The sequence below is a fragment of the Haemorhous mexicanus genome, chromosome 7 (assembly GCF_027477595.1).
Source record: "Haemorhous mexicanus isolate bHaeMex1 chromosome 7, bHaeMex1.pri, whole genome shotgun sequence".
In the NCBI taxonomy this organism is placed as follows: Eukaryota; Metazoa; Chordata; class Aves; order Passeriformes; family Fringillidae; genus Haemorhous; species Haemorhous mexicanus.
Window position 1 is genome coordinate 40476334 of NC_082347.1, and position 22659 is coordinate 40498992.

At 43.7% G+C, this 22659-nt stretch overlaps 1 protein-coding gene across 3 annotated transcripts in view; it reads left to right on the top strand.

Moving 5' to 3' along the window:
- Positions 1-22659, top strand: part of DOCK1 (dedicator of cytokinesis 1) — a 278288-nt gene that overhangs the window by 246472 nt on the left and 9157 nt on the right. For all 3 annotated transcript variants that reach the window (XM_059852216.1, XM_059852217.1, XM_059852218.1), the window contains exons 47-51: positions 2280-2417; positions 4994-5139; positions 9988-10186; positions 14687-14840; positions 19102-19247. In XM_059852216.1, the coding sequence (XP_059708199.1) occupies positions 2280-2417; positions 4994-5139; positions 9988-10186; positions 14687-14840; positions 19102-19247 (783 nt within the window). The remainder of the gene's footprint in view (positions 1-2279; positions 2418-4993; positions 5140-9987; positions 10187-14686; positions 14841-19101; positions 19248-22659) is intronic.

The window sequence follows — 22659 nt, forward strand, 5'->3', positions numbered from 1 at the left end:
GCCAAATATCCTGACTCAGCAGCCTCACGTTCTGTAGTAAAGTCGTGGGACATTAATGAATTTCAGCTTCTGTAAAAGATTAACAAACCTCCTTCTCCTTCTCCTTCTCCTTCTCCTTCTCCTTCTCCTTCTCCTTCTCCTTCTCCTTCTCCTTCTCCTTCTCCTTCTCCTTCTCCTTCTCCTTCTCCTTCTCCTTCTCCTTCTCCTTCTCCTTCTCCTTCTCCTTCTCCTTCTCCTTCTCCTTCTCCTTCTCTTCTTCTTCCCCTCCTTGTTGTTGTTGTTCTTCTTCTTCTTCTTCTCCTCCTCCTTGTTGTTGTTGTTGTTGTTCTTCTTCTCCTTCTTCGTCTTCTCCCCCTCCTCCTTGTTCTTCTTCTTCTCCTCCTTCTTGTTCTCCTTCTCCTTCTCCCTCCCCCCACATTTTTCCTCCTACAAATAATGTTGTCATTTACTTCCTGTTCTTGATTTTCCAACCTGGAGGTGGCTGATCCCCAGGACAGGTTCTTCAGTGCGTTTTCTACCCATAAAATTGTCTCACATGCTTCAATTTGTAATTCCAGTTTGTTTTTTTTTTAAAGCCATTTCCAATGTCAACAGTTCTTTAAAATAAATGAGCCAAGTGACCACTTATCCCTCCAAAACAGGAGGGTCACAGTGTGGCCTGGTAATTATGTAAATTTAGAAATTCATTGACTTATTGAGAGCAGGGAAAACTTTCTGGTTTCATGTTTAATTTTTGTCAAGTGCAAATCCATATGCTTATACATAGAAGCCACTACATTGAAAAAAAAAAGGAAAAAAGTCATTATTCTTCTCTTTGTAGTCTTTTAGGAGAAGCACCTCTTCCATTTCCATAGTGCCAAATCATCTTGATAAGATTTCTCGAGTTTGTTCATCTGTAATTCATCTGTGTATTTATTATTCTCCTTACTAATAAAGCTGCTCCTTCTGATTGCTGCTCAGTCTTATTAGAAAAATCTGTTTTTAATCAGTATTATGATTTAATTATGAATTATTAAGAAGAAGCCTTTTAGCTTGATTGCTGCAGAGAATATCTGAGTTAGAATCAGAGCACTGTGTGGGCTGAAACGGACCTGGAAGAGGAAATATTTTTCCTGAGCTGGAGGTAGAAAACTCTAATGGTGTGTCTGGGTAGCTGTGGGAATGAAAATGTCTCTCTTAAAACATTTCCAAAGGTCAGCTACACCTCCACACTAGGAACTAATTATATAATCCTGTGCTGGCATGGATATTTTTGTGACAGAAGCCTTGAAGATAAATTATTATTTTCAGTTACAAAAGAGAATTAATTTAATTTTTTCCCTCTTCTGTTTTCTTCCCAGAGAAAATAAAAAAATTTTTCTAAGGAGAACTATATAGCATCTAAAACTGTATGTTTTATTAATAAATATTGCTCTGCAATATATATCTGTCCAAGGATGGAGCTCATTTGCAGCTTTAGAAAGAGCATTTATTAAAGAAAACATAAACTATTTTCATCTTCAGGGTTTTATCCTCATGGAACTGGGAAAGGATTTGATATTAATAACCTGGTGTGAGACTCATCATTCATCAGTTTGGTGTTTCAAAGTACAGAATCTGTGGGGGCTTGAGAATGGAATATCACAGGAGGGTTTGTGCTGTGGGATAAATCCAGCATGAGATGTCTGGGCTGATTGGGGCTGAATTGAATGTAAAGGACTTTGTTTAACAGAAAAAAAGGGAAATCCTGGAGAACAGGGGTTGAGGTCCTGTCATGCAGGAATGATGATGGTCAGTGAGACCATAATAATAATTCTTGTCATTTTTAATATTATTGTTGTTGCTATTTATTATTCTTGTTATGATTATTATTAGTGCTATAATTGCTATTACTATTGCTGTTATTACTAATATTATTATTACTGCACGAGCTCTTTCCCTGCTGTGGGAGCATTGCCCTGTCCCTTGGCTCAGGAGGGGCTGGGCAGGGTGGAGCATGTATACATGTATGTATATTTGATGCATATATACATGTATACATGTATATATACATCAAATACCCTCTGGTACTACAGAGGGAGGAGAGGAATGATTTTCAGTAGTATTTGGGCAAAACCCCCAATTATTAAGAAAAGCACCAAATGACTAACACTGACTCACTCTCTTGGCATGATGTCGGTAGATTTCCTACTGTTATTTGTAGTTGTGTTCTGGTCTGGTTATGACATGTTGTCAGTAGAGTGGTTTGGAAAGTGTTAGCCTGGGGTCCAATAGTTCTTCTGTGCCATTCTGCTTTCCAGATCCCATTCCTGGCCGAAGGCATCCGGATCCATGGGGAGAAGGTGACAGAGGCCCTGAGGCCATTCCACGAGAGGATGGAGGCGTGTTTCAGGCAGCTGAAGGACAAGGTGGAAAAGCAGTACGGCGTCCGCGCCATCGTAAGTTCCCTCTCAATTTCTCCTTTCCACAGTGTCTGGAATTCCCTTGAATGACAGCAACTCTCTCTTCCTGTGTGATGATTTAACAGAGCAGTGTAGATGCAGAGTTCCTGCTTGTTCCCAGTCATCATCAAGTTATGGAATACTGAGCAGATGAGAGATGTTGAGGAAGCCTCGGTGCTTTCATTTCCCAGCACGGGAGCAATTTCTAACCTGCCTGAGTCTGTTCCTTGAAAGTCAAGATAACCCTTCAATTCTGAAGGATTTGGGTTACAAAAATGAATTTAAAAATTGGCACTTCCAGAGCTAAATGTTACCTTTCCCTAGGTGGGATTCCTGTAGGGAAGGGAGATCTGTGGTGCTCCATGGTAGCGTGTGGTTGTACCTTCACTGAATGTAGGCAGGCAAGAAAGCTACACCTCCTACTCCATGAGTTTAAAAGGACTGAAATTCAGGCTTTTCTCATTCCAGCACCTTATTTCCAGTTGCTGCTTCATCCTTAAGGGAAAGCCAAGAATTTCATGGTGTTTCCAGCGGAGGTTTGTTCTGCTTTTCAGTGTTGAGTGTGAAGGTCAGAACAAACAAAGCCAACAGCTTTTTAATTCAGGATAGAATTGAAAATTCAATCAAAAATACATGGATGGGTGCTGTTATGAGATCCTATTTTGTCTGGAGCAAAGGAGGCTCAGGGGGGGCCCTTGTGGCTCTGCACAGCTCCTGCCAGGAGGGGACAGCCGGGGGGTCGGGCTGTGCTCCAGGGAACAGGGACAGGAGCAGAGGGAACGGCCTCAGGCTGGGCCAGGGGAGCTCAGGGTGGGCACAGCAGGAATTCCCCCATGGAAAGGGGGCTCAGGCCCTGGCACTGCCCAGGGCAGTTTGGAGTGCCCGTCCCTGTGGGTGCCCAAGGAATCAGCAGATTTGGACTTGTACTCTGGGCTGGGGACAAGGTGAGGACTGGGCACAGCTTGGACTCCATCTCAGACTTTTCCACCCTAAATAATTCTGGGGTTCTGTCTGTAGCAGTGACAGAACTACTCCCCTTTTTTTTAATGGGGACACAGATCTTACAGGGCACATTCCAGCCTTTGTGGTATCCTTTAACTGATGTTCTGTTTGTGGTCCTTCAAATCCCATCTTATGAATTTATATATTCAGGGAAAAGTTCAAACAGTAATTTATTCCCAGGGAGAACAGAAGTAATTAACATTAATGATACCTGCATGTCAGTCACTTCAGTAATATCCATTTACATCATCAAGGAGATGACTGGAAAGTGGTGTTATCTCTCTAATTTCACTCTACCCACCAGTAAGAATTTTCAGGATTGATGGAGTTTTATCTCTTCTGTCTTCCTTGTACAAGGCCAATTTACCAGTAGTTGACAGGGTGGAAAATATACCTGTAATTAAACAGCATGAGATTCTTATTTGTTGACTGCAAGAGTTCAATTATTTTATGCATATATCAGTTATTAATGACTAACAAAGCTTGGAGAAATATTCAGAACTCTGAAATTGTCTGAAACAAAACCAAAACTTTCATATATTTTCTTCTAAACCTGGTATGACTCTGTAAATTGGCTCTCCTGATATTTTTGACATAAAGTATCTCTTTGTGGGTTTTTGGGTTATTTTTAATGAAGTCCATTTCATTGAAATATATTGACAGGGCAGTCACAACGATGGCAAAGATGGATTAAAAAATTATATGTAAAAAGGTATTTTTTTAAAGGCAAGATGTAAAAAAATGTGGAGATACCTTGGAACAAAGGAATTCTTGGAATATACTTCAAATCATACATCTGCCTGTGAGGACATAAATATTTTTTTCTAGTCCTTTGGGTGGATTTCCTTTAGAACCTATTTCTTTGTTGGTAACATGAGGTATTGGTTTTTTATGAATTCATTAATGCTACCAAAAAAAATGAAAATCCACGGAACCTTCCCCTGTTCCCTTTGGTGTGTGGATATTTGTAGACACATTTCACAGTGAAAAGCAAGGCACAACTTCCCAAGGATATGTCTGGGATTCACATCCTCTGGATGAAAATCCACGGAACCTTCCCCTGTTCCCTTCGGTGTGTGGATATTTGTAGACACATTTCACAGTGAAAAGCAAGGCACAACTTCCCAAGGATATGTCTGGGATTCACATCCTCTGAACCCCAGAGAAAGAAAAAGCAATTCTTATCTCAATTGCTGCTCCTCTTGTTGTTCACAAGTAGAATGCATTGTTCACCAGAAGGGAATTGGTAATTGCATTCTGGTGTGAGTGTTTTGATTCACTGACCAGTTGAATCCATGTGTGTGTGTTGGGACTGTCAGCTGACAGTCACGAGATGCTGGGCAGTTGGGTTGGGTTGAGTTTTTGAGATGAACTGACAGGTTCAGTTTAGATGTAATGTAATACAGCGTAATACAATATAGAATAATATAGTATAATAAAGTGATTAATTATCCTTCTGATATGATGGGGTCAGATGCATCATTTCTCCCCTTTGTCAGGGTTGCCTGCTTTTTACAATAGCTGTGTTTTTTTGGGGTGAAGCAGTAACCTCTGGCCTTTCTTGGCTGCAGCTGGCGGGGCTGGAGGAGCGGCGGGGCAGCCGGCCGCGCTCCATGGTGCGCTCCTTCACCATGCCCTCGTCATCCCGGCCCCTCTCCGTGGCCTCCGTGTCCTCCCTCTCCTCGGACAGCACTCCCTCCCGGCCCGGCTCCGACGGGTGAGTGGGGAATCTCCAGCCAGGGATTGTCCCCAAAGCTCCCTGGGCTGGGGAATCCTCCACCAGGGATTGTCCCCAAAGCTCCCTGGGGTGGGGAATCTCCAGCCAGGGATTGTCCCCAAAGCTCCCTGGGGTGGGGAATCCTCTGCCAGGGATTGTCCCCAAAGCTCCCTGGGCTGGGGAATCCTCCGCCAGGGATTGTCCCCAAAGCTCCCTGGGGTGGGGAATCTCCAGCCAGGGATTGTCCCCAAAGCTCCCTGGGGTGGGTGAGTGGGAATCTCCAGCCAGGGATTGTCCCCAAAGCTCCCTGGGCTGGGTGAATGGGGAATCTCCAGCCAGGGATTGTCCCCAAAGCTCCCTGGGGTGGGTGAGTGGGAAATCTCCAGCCAGGGATTGTCCCCAGAGCTCCCTGGGGTGGGGAATCCTCCGCCAGGGATTGTCCCTGATGCTCCGTGGGCTGGGTGAGTGGGGAATCTCCAGCCAGGGATTGTTTCCAAAGCTCCCTGGGGTGGGGAATCTCCAGCCAGGGATTGTCCCCAAAGCTCCCTGGGGTGGGGAATCTCCAGCCAGGGATTGTCCCCAAAGCTCCCTGGGGTGGGGAATCTCCAGCCAGGGATTGTCCCCAAAGCTCCCTGGGGTGGGTGAGTGGGGAATCTCCAGCCAGGGATTGTCCCTAAAGCTCCCTGGGGTAGGGAATCCTCCTCCAGGGATTGTCCCCAGAGCTCCTTGGGGTGGGTGAGTGGGGAATCTCCAGCCAGGGATTGTCCCTAAAGCTCCTTGGGGTAGGGAATCTCCAGCCAGGGATTGTCCCTGATGCTCCCTGGGGTGGGTGAGTGGGGAATCTCCAGCCAGGGATTGTCCCTGATGCTCCCTGGGCTGGGTGAGTGGGGAATCTCCAGCCAGGGATTGTCCCTAAAGCTCCTTGGGATAGGGAATCTCCAGCCAGGGATTGTTCCCGAAGCTCCCTGGGGTGAGGAATCCTCCAGCCAGGGATTGTCCCTGATGCTCCCTGGGGTGGGTGAGTGGGGAATCTCCAGCCAGGGATTGTCCCTGATGCTCCCTGGGGTGGGTGAGTGGGGAATCTCCAGCCAGGGATTGTCCCCAAAGCTCCCTGGGCTGGGTGAGTGGGGAATCTCCAGCCAGGAATTGTCACTGATGCTCCCTGGGGTGGGTGAGTGAGGGATCCTCAGCCAGGGATTCTCCCTGGTGCTCCCTGGGGTGGGGAATCCTCAGCCAGGGGTTGTCCCTGATGCTCCCTGGGGTTTGAGGGTGGGTGGCATTCCCAGATCTTGGAGCTGGAAACAGCTGGGAGGGCTGGGGGTGTTCAGTTGGAGAAGGGAAGATCCAGGGAGAGCTCAGAGCCTCTTCCAGCACCTGAAGGGGCTCCAGGAGAGCTGGAGAGTGTCGTGGTTGAGATGGTCACAATACAAAGCAACACACTCCATTTTCAGAAGGCTTCAAACTGCTTTTATTGTACCTTGCGTGCTCTTTATACATTCTTATAAAACTCCTCAGTTTACACTTTACTCATTGGTCAGGAAAGACAAACCAAGTGCTCATTGGAACAGAGTAGCAGGTTTCTCTTATTTCTCCTTCTTTCTTTCTTAGTTTCTATGTCAACGACCTTGGTAGGAAATTCTTTCAGGGGTAAACATGGATCAAACTCCTCCTGGCTCACAGAAGTCACTGTAAAACCTCTTCCACAGGAGAGGGACCTGGGACAAGGCATGGAGGGACAGGACACGGAATGGCTCCCCACTGTCAGAAGGCAGGGATGGATGGGATATTGGGAAGGAATTTTTGGCTGTGAGGGTGGGGAGGGGCTGGGATGGAATTCCCAGAACAGCTGTGACTGTCCTTGGAGCCCTGGCAGTGCCCAAGGCCAGGTTGGAGCAGCCTGGGATAGTGGAAGGTGTCCCTGTCCTGGAACTGGATGAGTTTTAAGGTCCCTTCCATCCCAAACCATTCCATGATTTTTTTAAGTGACAGCCTAATATTGGCTAAAACACTCCAACCTACAGAGACATTTCTCTCAAGGTCTCTTATTCTCTAACCCAGATAAATACAATGTTCTTTTTTGCCCTCTAAGCGTCCAAACAACACCAAAAAACCCCAAAGAGGAGATCAGTTCCCCCTTTGCAGTGTCACAGGTGTGTGAGGGATGCTCTGCAGGCCGTGTGTGCAGCCAGCCCTGTCCCAGGAGCCCAGGGCAGGATTACCTGACTGCTCAATCACTGCTGCTCACTCCAGCTGCCAGAGGAAAAGCTGCTTATGGCAAGATTGTACTTCAAGACTTTTCAAGATATTTCACATGAGAACTGGGAATTCTGTTGATAAGCCCTGTCTCACAGTCACATACCTCAAAGAACAAAATAATCTGTTTGCTGTCTGGGCTTTCCATGCAGCCTCAGAAGTCCCTTCTCTCTCTTCCTCCCCTCAGGCACCCCTGTAATCCAGAAATGCAATATTTGGCCAAGGCAGCAGTTTTTTTAAAACCTTCTGAAGGGCTGCTGATTTACAGGGATGTGCTGGAAACTCCTGTGCACCTTCAGAGAGGAGTTCATACCTGGCTAGAAACTAAAGGCATCACGTAAAATTAAATCCAGCACCTAAGGACCAGCAGGATGCTTGCCTTGATTACAAAGAGTTTATTTAGTCCTTGGGAGGAGCTGTGAACAGCTCAGCTCTCACTCCACTGCCCTCTGGAATGCTTTCACACAGTGGTGTAAATGTGGGACAGCAGAGATCCTGAGTTTTGACTAATTCTGAACAAAGTTGTCTTGCTGGAACTTGGGCAGAAAAACTATCCCTAGTAAGTGAGCAACTTTGTTCTGTCTCAGAAGAAAAATCTAGATTCTTTGCCTTGCCTCTTTCTGGTTTATCTTTCAAAATTTTAAATGTATTTTACTTTGTCATTGAGTATTATTTCCTTCAGGTTCACCTCTCAGCTGTGTTGTGGTAGGTGTCACATGGCAGTTTTTGAGGCTCTGAGTCTCCTCAGGGTGTATTTTCACAAAGATCCCACAAAGATCACAGAGCAGCTCAGCTCCTGCTCTGAGCCCAGGGCAGTACAGGAAAATAGAGTGAACAACTCTTGTCACTGAGAAGACCTGAAAATACTCCTCATTTGTATGGAGGAGGAGGAGGAGAAGAAAAATCATCAGATGTAAATAATATCATGAAAGACCTCAAAAATTCAGGTGGCTGTAAAATCATGTGGGTGGTTTGGCACTGCTGGCCTGGCAGAAGTTTCCTCCTGTTCCTGCTGTAGTTGGTGGTGTTTGTGGTCAGTTCTCCTCTTGTCTTTCCATGTCTCTTCATAAATTAAATTTGAGACTAGAGATGGTCTAAAAAACCATTAAACGTGAAGCTAAAGGAGTGTCTTATCCAAATCACCCAGTTTCTGTTTAATGCAGTTTTCAGCTCCTGCTCTGGAGCTTTTTAACAGCAAAGACTCAAAGCAGACTTTGACACAGGACGTGTTTTACAACTCCCAACTCTATGTATAAATAAAACTGACTTCAAAAGAAGGCCTTGGGTTTATTCCCCACTTAAGATGGGACTTAGAAATACAAATGTGAGCACTTGCACTCAGTGGTTGGAAGCAGGAAAATCCTGGGGTCCAGTGGGATTTCTCAGCTCTTGGCAGTCCCAAAGTGCTTCCAGTTGGAGCACAGAGTGTGCTGACCCATTTTAGCACAGATGCATTAATAATCCAAACAATTAATAGTCCTAATACAGTGCTTGGAAGGGAAGCAATTAATCATTGTCTGAAGGATGGAAATTCCTCTTGTGAATTTGCAGTTGGCCTCAGAGGTGCTGGCACCACCCAGTCCAAAATACACAGCTCAGGTTCTACAAAGTCCTGGTGTTGGGAGAGCTGGGCTCTGCTCTGGGCTCTGTCCCTGGAGTTCTGTGTGACCCTGGGCAAATTGCTGCCTTCCCTTTTCCCTTTCTGTAAAATGGGATGGATAGACTTGTGGGTTTGTTCCCAACCCATGGCATTCAGGATTTGGGAAATGGCTCAGGGGCTGCAGTTGCAGGTGCTGCTTGGAGCATCTTCCCATCAAAGGAGCTGATGTAGAGTGGAAACAGCAGCAAAGAATAACAATAATTTGGGATATTGCTGCTGGGTACAGCTGCTAATGCTGGGGATTAGGATGATGTCAGTGCAAATTGTCTGAAATATGAATACACTGGAATTTCACAGCATGGACTGTGGCCTGTACCTGCATGCACCCCATGGCATGGGAAATGCTTTTCCAGCCTAAAAGTGTCCTTCTTTGGGAAGTTTTGGTTTGGTTTTGGTTTTGTAATGTGGTGGTTTGAGACAGTCTTAAAATCTGCCAGTGTGATTTTGTCTAGGTGTGATCTTACTGGTGTTTTTCATTTATAATATAAAATAAATGATAAAATACTTTGTCTAGCCAAGAGTGCTCCATCCCTGGAATTGTCCAAGGCTGGAGCACCGTGGGATAGTGGAAGGTGTCCCTGTCCATGGCAGGGGGTGGGACTGGAGTTTGCAGGTGCCCCAGCATGGAGAGTGGCAGTGCTGAATGAGAAACCCATTTCTTATGTGAAATTCAGGGTTTGTGCAGCCAGAAACCAATAAATTTACTGCAGAGCAGGGAAATCTGCAGCTCTGCCTCTCCAGCAGTCCTGCAGTAATTTTTATTATAAGACAATTATGATTGTGTGACCTTCTGCCCCCTCCTTCTCCCTCTAATGAGTTTTCCTGGATTAGCAAAGCCTCATTAACTCGGGTGAGACTTTGGGAAATACGTAAATAAAAATCAGTTGTTTTGAAAACAACATTTTATTGATCTGAGCAACAACATTTTTCCTTAGGTTCGTGCTGGAGCCCCTCCTGCCAAAAAAGATGCATTCTAGGTCGCAAGATAAATTGGACAAGGATGACCTAGATAAAGATAAAAAGGAAAAGAAGAAGGAGAAGAGGAACAGCAAGCATCAAGAGATATTTGATAAAGAATTTAAATCTACTGATATTTCTCTGCAGCAGGCTGAAGCAGTGATCCTTTCAGAAACGGTAACTTTATTAGCAAGGAAAGCTTTATCTAATTCTGAGCCATGTTCTCTCTTTTGAAATCAAAATGTTGATTTTTAGCATTTAGTTCCTTTGTAGGCCAGAAATAACTCTGAGGGGATACACCACAGTGTTAATATACATGCTAATGAATCAAAAATACAGATTTGATTTACAGTGGGGAAGAGATCCTCTGAAAATCTTCACCCAAAGCTCTGGGTGACTTTGATAAAGGAGCAGGTGGCACAGCATAGCTGAAATAAATGCTGCCATCCCAGCAGCCTTTGGGACTGCTGGTTCCCAGTAGGTTGGGATGGATTTGCCCACATCTCACTGCAGGACAGTGTTTGGTGACACATTCCAAGGTCATTCTGTCAGCGGTTGCGTGTCCTTGAAGGATTTTCAAGATCCCTGTTTGGAGCAGAAAATCCTGAGCAGTTCTTGTGTGTAAGGATATTAAAACCAGGGCATATCTCCCTTAAACCCTCTCTTCTTGGCTTAGATTTAATTCACTGGAACTGTCCTCAAGGCTTAGGTAACCCGAGAAGTTGGAGCTGGGAAATTGAAAGCAGGGATGTCTAAAGCTGGAGGAGGGAGAGTGTGAACTGGCTGTGACCTCCAAATCTCTGCCTGGACACCTGTTTGGAGGCCAAGAGTTTAAAATTGCCTCCCAGAAATAAATAGAATGTGCTTTTCAGGATCTGCACAAGTACTTGTAGAGGCATCTTTGCGCTCAGCAGAGTCTTGTTGGTGCTGTGTCATTGACACTGGATTGTAAAACAATTTCTCTCTCACCTGTGATAACTGCATCCTTTAATTCTTTCTGTTTGGTATCTACAGGGAGATATTTACTTGTTCAGCCACACTTCCTCTGTTTCTGGATTTTACCCTCTTTTTCCACTCAGAGATGAGTTAATCTCTCACACGTGTCTTGGGACATCCTGAAAAATCAGAGTCCTTGTGTCTGATGTGCCCAGTCAGAAACTCCAGTAAAATCCCATCTGAGGGTCTCAGGCTTTTCACCTTTGAAACCAATGAGTTTTTCCATTGACTTCAGTAAATTTGGCATGAGCCTTGGTTTGGTTAAATGGAGATTCCTCCTTCACAGATTTCCACGTTTCAGGATTTTGCTGCCATGCATTTCACTTTCACCTTGCAGCAGTTGTGTTTTGACTGATTGAGGACTGGGATCACCATGGCAAGACTTCCACTGGCATCTCCCAGATCCCAAACGGACCAGCAGAGCTGGAGGGATGTCACAGAAGAAGGAAATTGTATTTCAGGGCAGCTGAGTCAGCTGGAGCAGTTGGGAGGCATCCAAGGATGCTGGGGAGCTGGCTGGTGTCACTGTGAGGTCACTGTCAGCTCTCAGAGGTCTTGGACATTGGAAAAGTTTATGACAGAAAAAACACAAATTCTGCCTGGAAAGGAGGGCAAAATAACCCCTCAGTGCATATTCCCATTTGGCATCTGAGGAGCAAAAATCAGCAAAGCCCAACATGGTTTGACTCAAGTTCTTCCAATCTTCCCAGTCAGGAGCTTTCAGTGGCTGACTGGTGTGAGCAATGTTCCCCTGGTTATGGAGAGGGAGGGAAATTAAATGTCAGAACTGGTTACTTACAGTTATTTTGAGCTTCTTCAAGTCCACAGATCAATAATATGAAAAGGAGTTTGCTGTTGAGAGAAAAACTCTCCCTTTTCAGCCTCTGCAGAAGCCCTGATGAGCTCCAAGACGACTGAGTCAATTTGGGGCGTTTGGTGTGAGTGGGGTTCATTTTTAGGTGAAGCAGAAGAAACTCTTTTGAGATCAGTTTACACGAGTGCTTGCCCAATTCCCACTGCTGTCATCTGGAATTTTGAACAGATAATATCAAGGATGAGTTTAAAGATAAAATTTGTCTTAAAATGTTTGCGTGCTGGAGGCATCCCCAGTTAATGATGTGAAGGGAAATTTGGAAGGAATTCAGCTTTCCCTGTGTTCAACATTCATGGGCAAGTTCCTTTTTTAAGCTGAAATTACTCCCAAAGAATTTCTACCACCGTGCTGTATGAAGAAAAAGACATTTTGCTTTTTCTTGCATTAAGAACTTGGAAGAAGAAAGTTTGCTGGATTAAAAGTGGTGGAAAAAAAAAATAAGGATTGGGTTTTTTTAATAAGAAAACTTGGAAGTGCAGGTTTGTCTAGAAATGGAAATTAAACTTTAAAAAGTTTCTAAAGTGACATTTTAGTAATTAATACTTTTAGTTACTAAGTTTTTTTATTACAGATACTGGATTCATTGTGCTGAGAATTTTACAGCTCGTTGTGCTGTCACTCATTCCATTAAAACATTTCAGTTATTCGGTGAATTTTTTTTAACAGATTCTTAGTTCTGACTTCTGAAATATTTGGGGATTTCACAGCAGAAGATGAAATGAAGTGAGAGAAATGCCAGTGGCCATCCCCATCTCTGCAGAGCTCCTGCTGCTCTTCCCAGCAATGATGTTGTGTAAAGAAATGAGTGTTTCCAGTCTTTTGTGGGCTCTTCTTTTTTCCAATCAAATGAATCACCAAGAAAGAACATGGGAAAATTCTAAAGCTGCAGAATTATTTCATGGAGCTTTTAGGTTTGCATGGAAAAGGAGCATTCAGAGTCTGTTTAATTGAATGGTTTAAATACTCTTCCCCAAATTTCACTGCACTCACCATGAGTTTATTGACTGATCAAACCCCAGGCTTTAATTACATAAAACAACAAAGATAAATCAAGCACTTGATTTATCTTTGAGTGTATGAAGATATCAGTAATATCTTTATCATTTCCAACAGATTTATTATCTTCTTTTAAGCATCACATCAACTTCTCCAACATAAATTGTCCTTGTTGTGCTTTGATCCCAGGGGCTGAGAGCAAAGCCAGCTCTGAGGCCAGGTAGTTAGCAGAGCCCTGGGAGGCTGCTGCTGGAAATCAGAAGAACAGGCTGTGTTTTATTGATTTGGTGGTGTCTAACATCACTCACCATTGATCTGCCCTTGGCTAGACCAGGAAAAATTAGCAATGGCTTCATTATGGATTGGTGGCCTCCCAAGAGCTCATATTCCTCAGCAGATCCGTGATTTGTGTGGAGCTTTCAGAGGAGGCCCAAGCTGTCAATCACAGGAGAAGTTCACATTTATTTCACATTTATATATTTCAGTAATTACAGAGGGGGTGAACTTGGGGACCTGCCTGCAGCTGGTTGTTCTCTTGATCTGGCATGTTTCCCTCACCAATTAACCTGTTTTCCTTAGCTGCTTTTTTATAGTTATCTGCCCCTGAAAAAGTGGTTGCTTGACTTATCCATTCTACTAAAAATATGCTTGAAAGGATGTGGGAAGCAGAAACCTTTGGAATCTCTAGAGTTTTATTTTTAGCATCAAAACAATTTCTTAGAGGTCACCCTGAGGTCTTGATGAACTTTCCAAGAAAAGGTCCATATTTTTGGTCATTCATTTGTTGTAGAAGGGTCTAACAGGCACAATCTGTGATGCAAAGCCTTTTAGGGCTTTTTTCTGAAAAGAAAATTTCAGATTTCTCCTTCCCTATGCACTTCAAAATAATCCAAACATTGGGAAATGACAAAATTCTTTGCAAAAGCCTGAATTGCTCCTGGCACTTTCTGTTTTGTGCCACTGCAGCACCTTGGAGTAATTCCCCTTTTAACTTCAGGCTGCTGCTCCATTTTCTGGGATCTGTTTGAAATAAAAGTTTCATCTTTTTCACTATGATTCCTGTTAATATGGGGATGGTGAATGGGGAAATCAGTAAAGCTGAGAATTAAACTCAGTAAAAAGAATTGCCTTGACTAAAGCGTGAGTTGCCCATCAGACTACAAATATCTTTTGAGGGTTCCTTATGGAAAATTTGAATGAACTATGAAGCAGCCAGAGGGAAAAAAAAGAGATATTTCAATTAATGAAATAGAAGCACAGTCAGGAGCCACCAAGAAGTGTTTCTGGACAGGTGATGTCTTCATCACAAGAGAGTTTGATGAAGAGTGGGTTAAATTGGGGACCTGCCTCCAGTTGGTTATTCTTTTGATTCTGGCATGTTTCCTTCACCAATTAATGTATTTTCCTTAGCTGCTTTTTTGTAATTATCTGCCCCTGAAAAAGTGGGTGCTTTGCTTATCCATTCTACTAAAAATACACTTGAAAGGATGTGGGAAGCAGGATCCTGGTTAAATGGTTAAAGAGGTAAATTTTACCAGGAAAGTAGATCTGTGTGAGAAAAAATAAACCTTTTGAATGCTGTTAATGTGCTGTGAGACTCCAAAGTTCCTCAGGTGTTACTAAACAAGTGCTTGGGGAATTAGCTCAGCAAACCAGACCAGGCTGGGAGAAGGGAAGACCCTGGAGCTGTGAATTGGCAATACTGGCTGTTAGCACTGCCTTCACCCTGTAGGGCATCAAACCATGGCATTTCCATCTCTGGCACTCACTTCTCTGCATTCCTTGCCCCCCTCCCTGGTTGTGTCCCCCAGATCAGCCCCCTGAGGCCGCAGAGACCCAAGAGCCAGGTGCTGAACGTGATGTCCAGCGAGCGGCGATTCTCCGTGTCCCCAGCGCCGCCCAGCTCCCAGCTGAGCCCACCCCCCATCACCCCTCGGACCAAACTCGCCTTCAGCATCCAGCCCAGTAAGTCTTGTCTCTGAAATAAACTGCTTTTGGTGTGGAAATGCATGTCCTGAGCAGTTCTTCACACCCTGGTTTGAGTTTCGCCATCACCAGGGCAGTTCTTGCACCAGGTATTGATGCCTCAGGTTTGGCTTTTCTGTGTGTCACATTCTGTGCTGCTTTAGTGTGTGGGTCTGGGTTCATATTATGGGATGGTGAGCTCTGTGCACAGAGCAGGGAGACAAAACAATTCCTGCTCCAGCTGGGCACCAAGGACAAATGAGCCCAATCTCAGCCCAGGAGCACAAACCCCGTGGGCTGGAGAGAGAAAAACAAGCAGGGTGGGAGTGCCTGGGCTAAAGCTGGGCTGGGACAATGAACTGCAAGGTGCAAATGGAGCAGAGCTGATCCCAGGGAGAGACCCCGTGCCCGGCCGTGCATTTTGGGGCCATTTTGGGTCATCTTGGGTGCAGCCCTGGCTGGGCTCTGGTGCTGCCCAGGGTGCATCCATGGAGGAGATCCTTGGAATCCATCCCTGCTTCATTCTTTAGCTCTGTCCAGCCTCTGCTCTGGGTCAGCCCTCACAAGGCATCAGTATTACTTAACCTCTTACCTTTGCCAGCAAAAATTAATTCAGTATTTTACAAAATCATTGCAGTGGAGACCGTTTCTTTTCAAGTCATCATTAACAATTAATTAGGTGTAGAGTAACAGTCAAAAATTCATGTTGTACTTGATCCCATATTGAGTGTTTTGGAGCACAAAGGCTTAAAAAGTAATACTTTTTGTAATAGTACATTTTAAAAAGCTTCTCTTTGATATGTTGTGAGTACAAACCAGAAGGGAAAATAAAGGTCAGGCTTTTTGAAGTAGTTTTTCTTTGACATTGACATCTATCACTCAGCTTTTCTGTAAAGTATCATCTGTTTGCTTCAGTCTGCAGCAAACCCTATTGCAGAACTGGGTGTAATCCAACACCTATTTCTTTCCCAGTGCTCTTTCCCAAAACCTGTTATTCAGAGTTTGCAGCTGCCAGCATGTGACAAAAAAGAAAAAAATTATCTTTTTTATACATGTCCCCAAATCCAGCTCCAGTGGCCAAGAGTTCAGTGTTAGTAAGGAGGAGAAGAGATGATCAGGCTTCAGAAAAAAAATCTTTTCCATCAAGGTCACTGCTTTATTTACTGGTTGTGGTACTTCAAAAATTTTTCTCTTAAACAGTCAGACACACAGAGCAAATATTTTGATTACAGTGAACTTGTAACTCTCACCTTCCTTTACTATTTTATAGCCAGAAACTAAAAATGCTAAAAACTGGAAATACAGAGAACTAGGGGATATATATATACTTCTGCAAAAGATATTTTAATTGGACTTTTTGATCATATGTAAATTTTATTAACACTTAATTTGATTTCTCTTTTTTAAAAGTATCTGAAATTACCAGTTTTTCTGAGAATATTTTTATGCTAGAGGTTGGTGGGTGTTACATAAAATAGGATCAGCTTATTGCACCAGTCTAGAATCATTTCAGGAATTACAGTGATAATTTTTTTAGGAATTCCAAGGATAAAGAAGTTCCTTCAGAGCCCAAATTGGCTAAAAGCAGTTATTGGGTTGCTAAGCAATCCTGGCTGCCTGTTAGCTGGCCCTTGAGGAGAAGGGAGTGGGAAATGTGATCAGTAGGGTGAGAGGAAAAAAGGGAAGGGTCCCTTAACTGATCCTTTGTCAGCTCCAAGATCTTCCCAGTGGCACGTGTCCAGCAAGGAACAGATATTCAGAGCACACTCCTCTGATGAACCACCTTGAATAATGAATTTCACTGAATAATGGGAGCACACCAGAACTTTGGGGTAATTATTTTAGTGACCATCTTAGGGAGGTTCAGTTCAGCTGAGGAAATCAACAGATCTGCAGCAAAGAGATTTTCTTGGGACAGCACTGAGAATTCCTGAATTTGTTCAATACCTGCTGCAGGGTGGGTGCTCCCTGGATTTCACAGAATTCTGGCAAAGATCAAATCATTGTTTCTCAGGATAGAATCCACTAAACAGTTGCCAGAAAAATGCAGACACGTTGCTTGTGTATTTTATGAGCTCTTCCCGTGGGTGGAAATGCTCTGCCCACACTTGCAGGGATTTATTTATTTGGATCTGTCATCAGGATGAGGTTGGTGGAAGGTGCCACGGACAGGCTGCAGGAAATTCCAGCTGCAGCAGGAGCTGGGGGATGTAGGGAAAGGGGGAGAAGCAGAGCAGGACACAACTGCATGGACAGTTGTGTTCCATCCAGGTTCTTCAAGCAGAGTTGCCTCCACACCTTGTTCCCTCTCCAGCTCTGCTGAAAACATTCCTCAGATGTTTCCTGAAAACTTGCCTTTCCATGGATCTTCCAAGGATCTGTTAAAAGAAACAAAGGATTTGGGTTATTCCTAACAAAATGGGTCTCCCCATCCTCTTGGGAGCACCTTGGCTTAGGTGAAGTCAGAAGGTTTATCATGGAAGAAGTGAAATCTTGTTAGTTGAAAAAATATCATCTAGAATGCAAAGCTGAAGTGTTCAGGGGGGTTAAATTCACTTTATTTTGGGAAATTGTGTGTTTTTCCACTGAGTTTCCCAAGGAATGTCTACAAAAAGGCCTAAAAACATGGGTGGTTTCTAGTAAATACGGAAAGGTTTCTCTTTGTGAAGCAGGGTTCAAGGTTTTGGTAAAGCTCTAACTAAACACACAACAGAAAATGCCATTTCCCAAGTATTTCCCTGTGTTATCCTAAACTGCATGGAAAAACCAACCAAAAATTCAGATATCAATATATGTAGCTGAGATATAAATGTGTAGTAGTGAGGGAGATGTGCAAGATCTGTGCCAAGGAATTGTTTTGTGACATTAAAGATCTCAGATTCCTGAGCTCTTTAGAATGGATGGGGAATTCATCCAGAATGGACAGGGAAGTTCATTCCCAGCATCAGTCTTTAGGTACAAATGCACAGTGTGGTTTTCCAGCTGCAGTTCAGTTCCATGAAGAAGGAGATTCTCATGAAGATGCAGAAAGGAAACTCTGAGGAATGTCTGGGGAATGGAGAAATCCTCTCTGTAGAAAGGGAAGGATGAAGAACAGGAGCAGTGGAAAAAGCAATGAGAAATTCAGGTCCTGATGGACAAAAAACATTTTCAGCCTATTGGAAAGGAAGCCACTGAAAATGTGGAGTCCCAGGATGGAAAATAACCTTTTTTTCCCATGTAGTCAAGAGTTCAGGTGGAAGGATGAGGAATAAAATTACAGTTTTCAGTGACAAATCAATAGAACCACCTTAGAGTTAAATTGTGTTGTGAGAGGCCATTTTAGAGAACAATAAAATCACACTTTTAATAAAATATTGATATGAGCTTTGCAATAAAAACATCTGCATAAATAAGTCCTCTCTTGTTTCACAAATCACCGCAGTAAAATAAAATAGAAATCACCTTTTTTTTTTCCTAAATAAAATTCCCTCATTTATAAACAAATCATTTCAGTTTCTTATCTCGTAGAGATCGCAGTGGGTGTTATTAAAATGACTGAATTAAAATGGCTGTATTAAAATGACTGAATTACCCTGAAATACACCGTGGGGGGGATTTCTCCCCAAAAACCTATGTATCACTCAGGCCTCAATAAACTTTATTGCCCCTCAGGCTATTTGCCTCTCCAGCACATACCTGGGAGGATTTATCTGCTGAGAAAAGGGAATTTTCTACCCAGCACACAGGAAAAATAAATGTTTGGTACTTTCTCGTGCATGATTTTATTTACTCAACAACTAATGGCTGCTCATTTGTTATAGTTACCTGGAGCCTGAAAGTTTTGGAGAGAGATATACTTAATTCCAGCCTTTCATTTGTGCATTTTATTAACAGGGAACTTCGATTTTACTGGGAGAAAGTCAATAAAACTTTGCCAGATTATATTTTCTTCGTTCACTTTGCAAAACTTTTATTGTGTTTTAATGTACAAGAAGAGCTTGAAGGTGGGAAAATTATATTTTCTAAGCTATGAATATTTTGGTGGGAAACATGAAACAAAAATTATGTTTTATTAAAAACAGGGGGTTGTTCAAGTATTTTGAGGGCATTTTAAAGTGAGGCCAAGGACAAGTTGGACAGGGCTTGGAGCAAGTGGAGGGTGATAGTGGAAGTCCATCACCCAAGACTGGATGATCCATGAGGTCCCTCCAAACCCAAACCATTGTAGAATTGTGGGATTCAGCTGCTGGCAGGGTTAACCCAGTGTTGGTTTTTGCAGATCTGGAGCTGAATGGGATGTCCAGCTCTGACATCCCCGACGTGCCCCCTCCTCTGCCCCTCAAAGGAAGCACGGCCGACTACGGGAACCTCATGGAGAGCCAGGACTTGATCAGCCCCACCACGTCCCCCCCTGCCCAGCAACGGGTGAGTCCCAGACAATGATCCCTTCTGCAGTTCCTGTTCCCAGAGAATGATCCCTTCTGCAGTTCCTGTTCCCAGACAATGATCCCTTCTGCAGTTCCTGTTCCCAGACAATGATCCCTTCTGCAGTTCCTGTTCCCAGACAATGATCCCTTCTGCAGTTCCTATTCCCTGAGAATGATCCCTTTGCAGTTCCTGTTCCCTGAGAATGATCCCTTTGCAGTTCCTGTTCCCAGAGAATGATCCCTTCTGCAGTTCCTGTTCCCTGAGAATGATCCCTTCTGCAATTCCTGTTCCCTGAGAATGATCCCTTCTGCAGTTCCTGTTCCCAGACAATGATCCCTTCTGCACTTCTTGTTCCCAGAGAATGATCCCTTCTGCAGTTCCTTATTCCCTGAGAATGATCCCTTCTGCAGTTCCTTATTCCTAGAGAATGATCCCTTTGCAATTCCTGTTCCCTGAGAATGATCCCTTCTGCAGTTCCTTGTTCCCTGAGCCATCCCAGGGGAGCTGGGATCCTGCTCTGCATCCATCACCTGATCCAGAGGGCTCTGCAGTGCCAGGAGGGTGAGGGAACAGCAGAACCTGAAGGAAAGTTGGGTTCATTCTGGGCATTTCCAAGGCAGATGTTGTCAGGTTTGTTGGGCATGGAGCTTTAACCAGCAGGAGCAGCAAATTGGATTTAAAGGCTTTCAGTCCTGTGTCAGGGAAGGAAATAAAACATGAACCTGCCACCTTCCCTTCCTGGAGCTCTGCTCTGCCAACGTTCAGTCACCACTCATTTATTTCCTTGAGGCAAAACTCTTGTCCCCTTTGAGGCAAGGAGCTCAGAAATTCTTCATCACCAGCAGGGTTTGCAGCTTTCTGAGGAAAATTCGCTTTTTCAACTTTGTTTCCTGCAGCTGGAAGCTTTTAAAAATAATGTGGTCCTTTTCTTTAAAGCAGCACTTTTGAGAAATGCCTTTTATTTTCTTTATGGGCAAAAAAAAAATCCATTTAAAGGGGTGGGAAGTGTTGATCCTGGCTGGTGCCCACCAGAGATGCTCCATCACTCCCCTCCTCAGCTGGGCAGGCAGAGAAAATACAGTGAAAGTCTCATGGGTTGAGATAAGGACAGGGAGAGATCACTCACCCCTTGTCCTCATAGCAGTCCAGACTTTGGGAAATTAATTGAATTTATTACCAATCAAATCAGAGTAGGGCAGTGAGACCACACAAAGTCACAAGTTTTCTTTGACTCTGAAATGTCAAATTTTGACTGAGCTGTTCAGTGGGAAACTTCCCAGCAGAACTGATCCCTTTTTGTTTGCAGAGGTGTCCTCCAGGGTCCCACTGAAGTTCACCATTCCAGTGAAATTCTGTGCAGCAGTTTGCTTTCCAGCAAATTCCATGGTGGCAGAAATGTAGAAATCTCAGCAGAGGAGGAGTCAGGCAGGAGTTTGGTTTGACCCTGGGAATTGTTGTGTCTAACATAGATTGTCCCAGTCCAGCTTTTCCATGGTTGAAACTGTGCCTTTGTAATTGCAGGAATTGACTTTTTCTGAACTGTTTTACCATTTCAGGCTGAATGGTAAAATAAAAATACAGGTATAGAAGTAACTTCAGGAGTGAGAATAGAGATATTCCAAACACCATGTTTTACTCTTTATTTGCATATACTGGAAAATTCTGTGTTCCAATCCTCTCTTCCATAGTTGTTCCCCATGGCTGGATCATTTCAGTCAATATTTTCACTTTCCCTCTCATTTCCATCAAACTTTACTGCACTTCTAACCTTATAACCCATTTCCCCAGCTTCTGTCTCGGGGCCAGCTCTCATTTGTCCTGAACACAGCCCTCTAAGTGGAAAATTACAGAATGTACAGCAGGGCTGCCAGGAGGTTTGTCTGAGGAATCCATCCCCAGGAAGAAAGCTGAGAAATTCACATTAGGATTCACATTTCCTCAACTCCTTCCTGCATAAACTCCAGAGTAGTAAATTCATTTTGTGTGATGTACTGCAAGGTTTAGGCTGTGGTAGTAGCTCAGGATTGCTAAGATGAGTTCAGATTTTAGCTAAAAAGTATTAAACAGTGGTAAGAAATAAAATCCTGGCAGCTAGGGGGTTTTTCCTGCCTGGTGAGGCTTTTGGAAGGGGTCTCCTCTCTGGGGATGGATGGTTTTAGTTACTGTATGACTCCCAGATGCCATGGGGTGTGGTTTTGGGAGTCCACACCTGGAGATAGCTCAGCCTGATTTGCTCTGTGACCTTGTGCAGCTCCTGTACCTGCCACAAGCAGCATTTCCACATCATTAAATGGGAGTTCAGAAATTCAGTACCAATATGCTCCCGTGGTTTTCTGCAGAGTTTTATTCAGCTCTTAATATTTTTGCTCTTTCCAATCTTGATTGCTCAGGCTCCTCTCATTTTTTCTACTACATTTTGTCTCTGTAGGAACAGAGCCCATTTTTTAACATCTGGTGTTGAAGGGCATCAGGATTTAACAGCTCAGAAATGCAATCAGATACAAGCTACATCTTCTTATCTAACTGCCCACAATTTTCTCCAGCATCTGTGTTTTTATAAGCTTTCCAAGACCGTGGAATGGGGTTTCAAAGCCTGGCAGAAGGATCTAAAGCAGATCTGTCCCAGAGCCACCTGTCCTGTGCAGGGCCAGGAGTGGCACTCGCTGATCCTTGTGTGTCCCCTCCACCTCAGGAGATTCTGTGATTCTGTATTCGCTTTAGAATTGCTGTTGGAGAAGGTTTCTGATCTTATAACAATCACTCTGTGCCTTTATTTCATCAGGCTGGTAGGAAGGAAGCTTTTAAAGAACATCAAGAAAATGAGTAGTGCTGGACATGAAAGATCAGATGGGTAAATTCTCATTGCTGCCGTGATTAAATCCCACTCCACAGTTTTAATGACTTATGTTTCATGGGTCAAATAGCTCCATAATTCATAACTGGATAATTCTCTGCCTGGTAAACTGATCATCTTTTAAATTACACTGCCGTTGTATCAGTGAAGAAAAATCAGTAAAACCTATTAGAGATAAGATTATCTGAGTAGCTTTTAAACTGGAAATATCTCCTCGTGTGAGGAATGATTGTGTTTTTCACTCTGGTTGTCTTGCAGTGGGTTATGAAAGGCAGGAAAAGTGCTGTAGTGAACTGAAAGCAGGCAGCCAGAAAGGGATCAGATGCTCCAAGTCAAACTGCAGGCAGTAATGTCATTTTTGAGACAGCAAGCTCAGATATTCAGAGTCCAGTGTTACCTTGGTCTACCTGAAGTCTTTAATCCAGGTGATCACCTCATTATCATTTCCTGATTGTCCCTTACTCCCTGTTAACTCTGAGACCTTTGTAGATATTTTCTTGCTCCCTGCGATTTGTTCTGCTAAAAATGTCCTTAATAATATATGGGAACATAAAA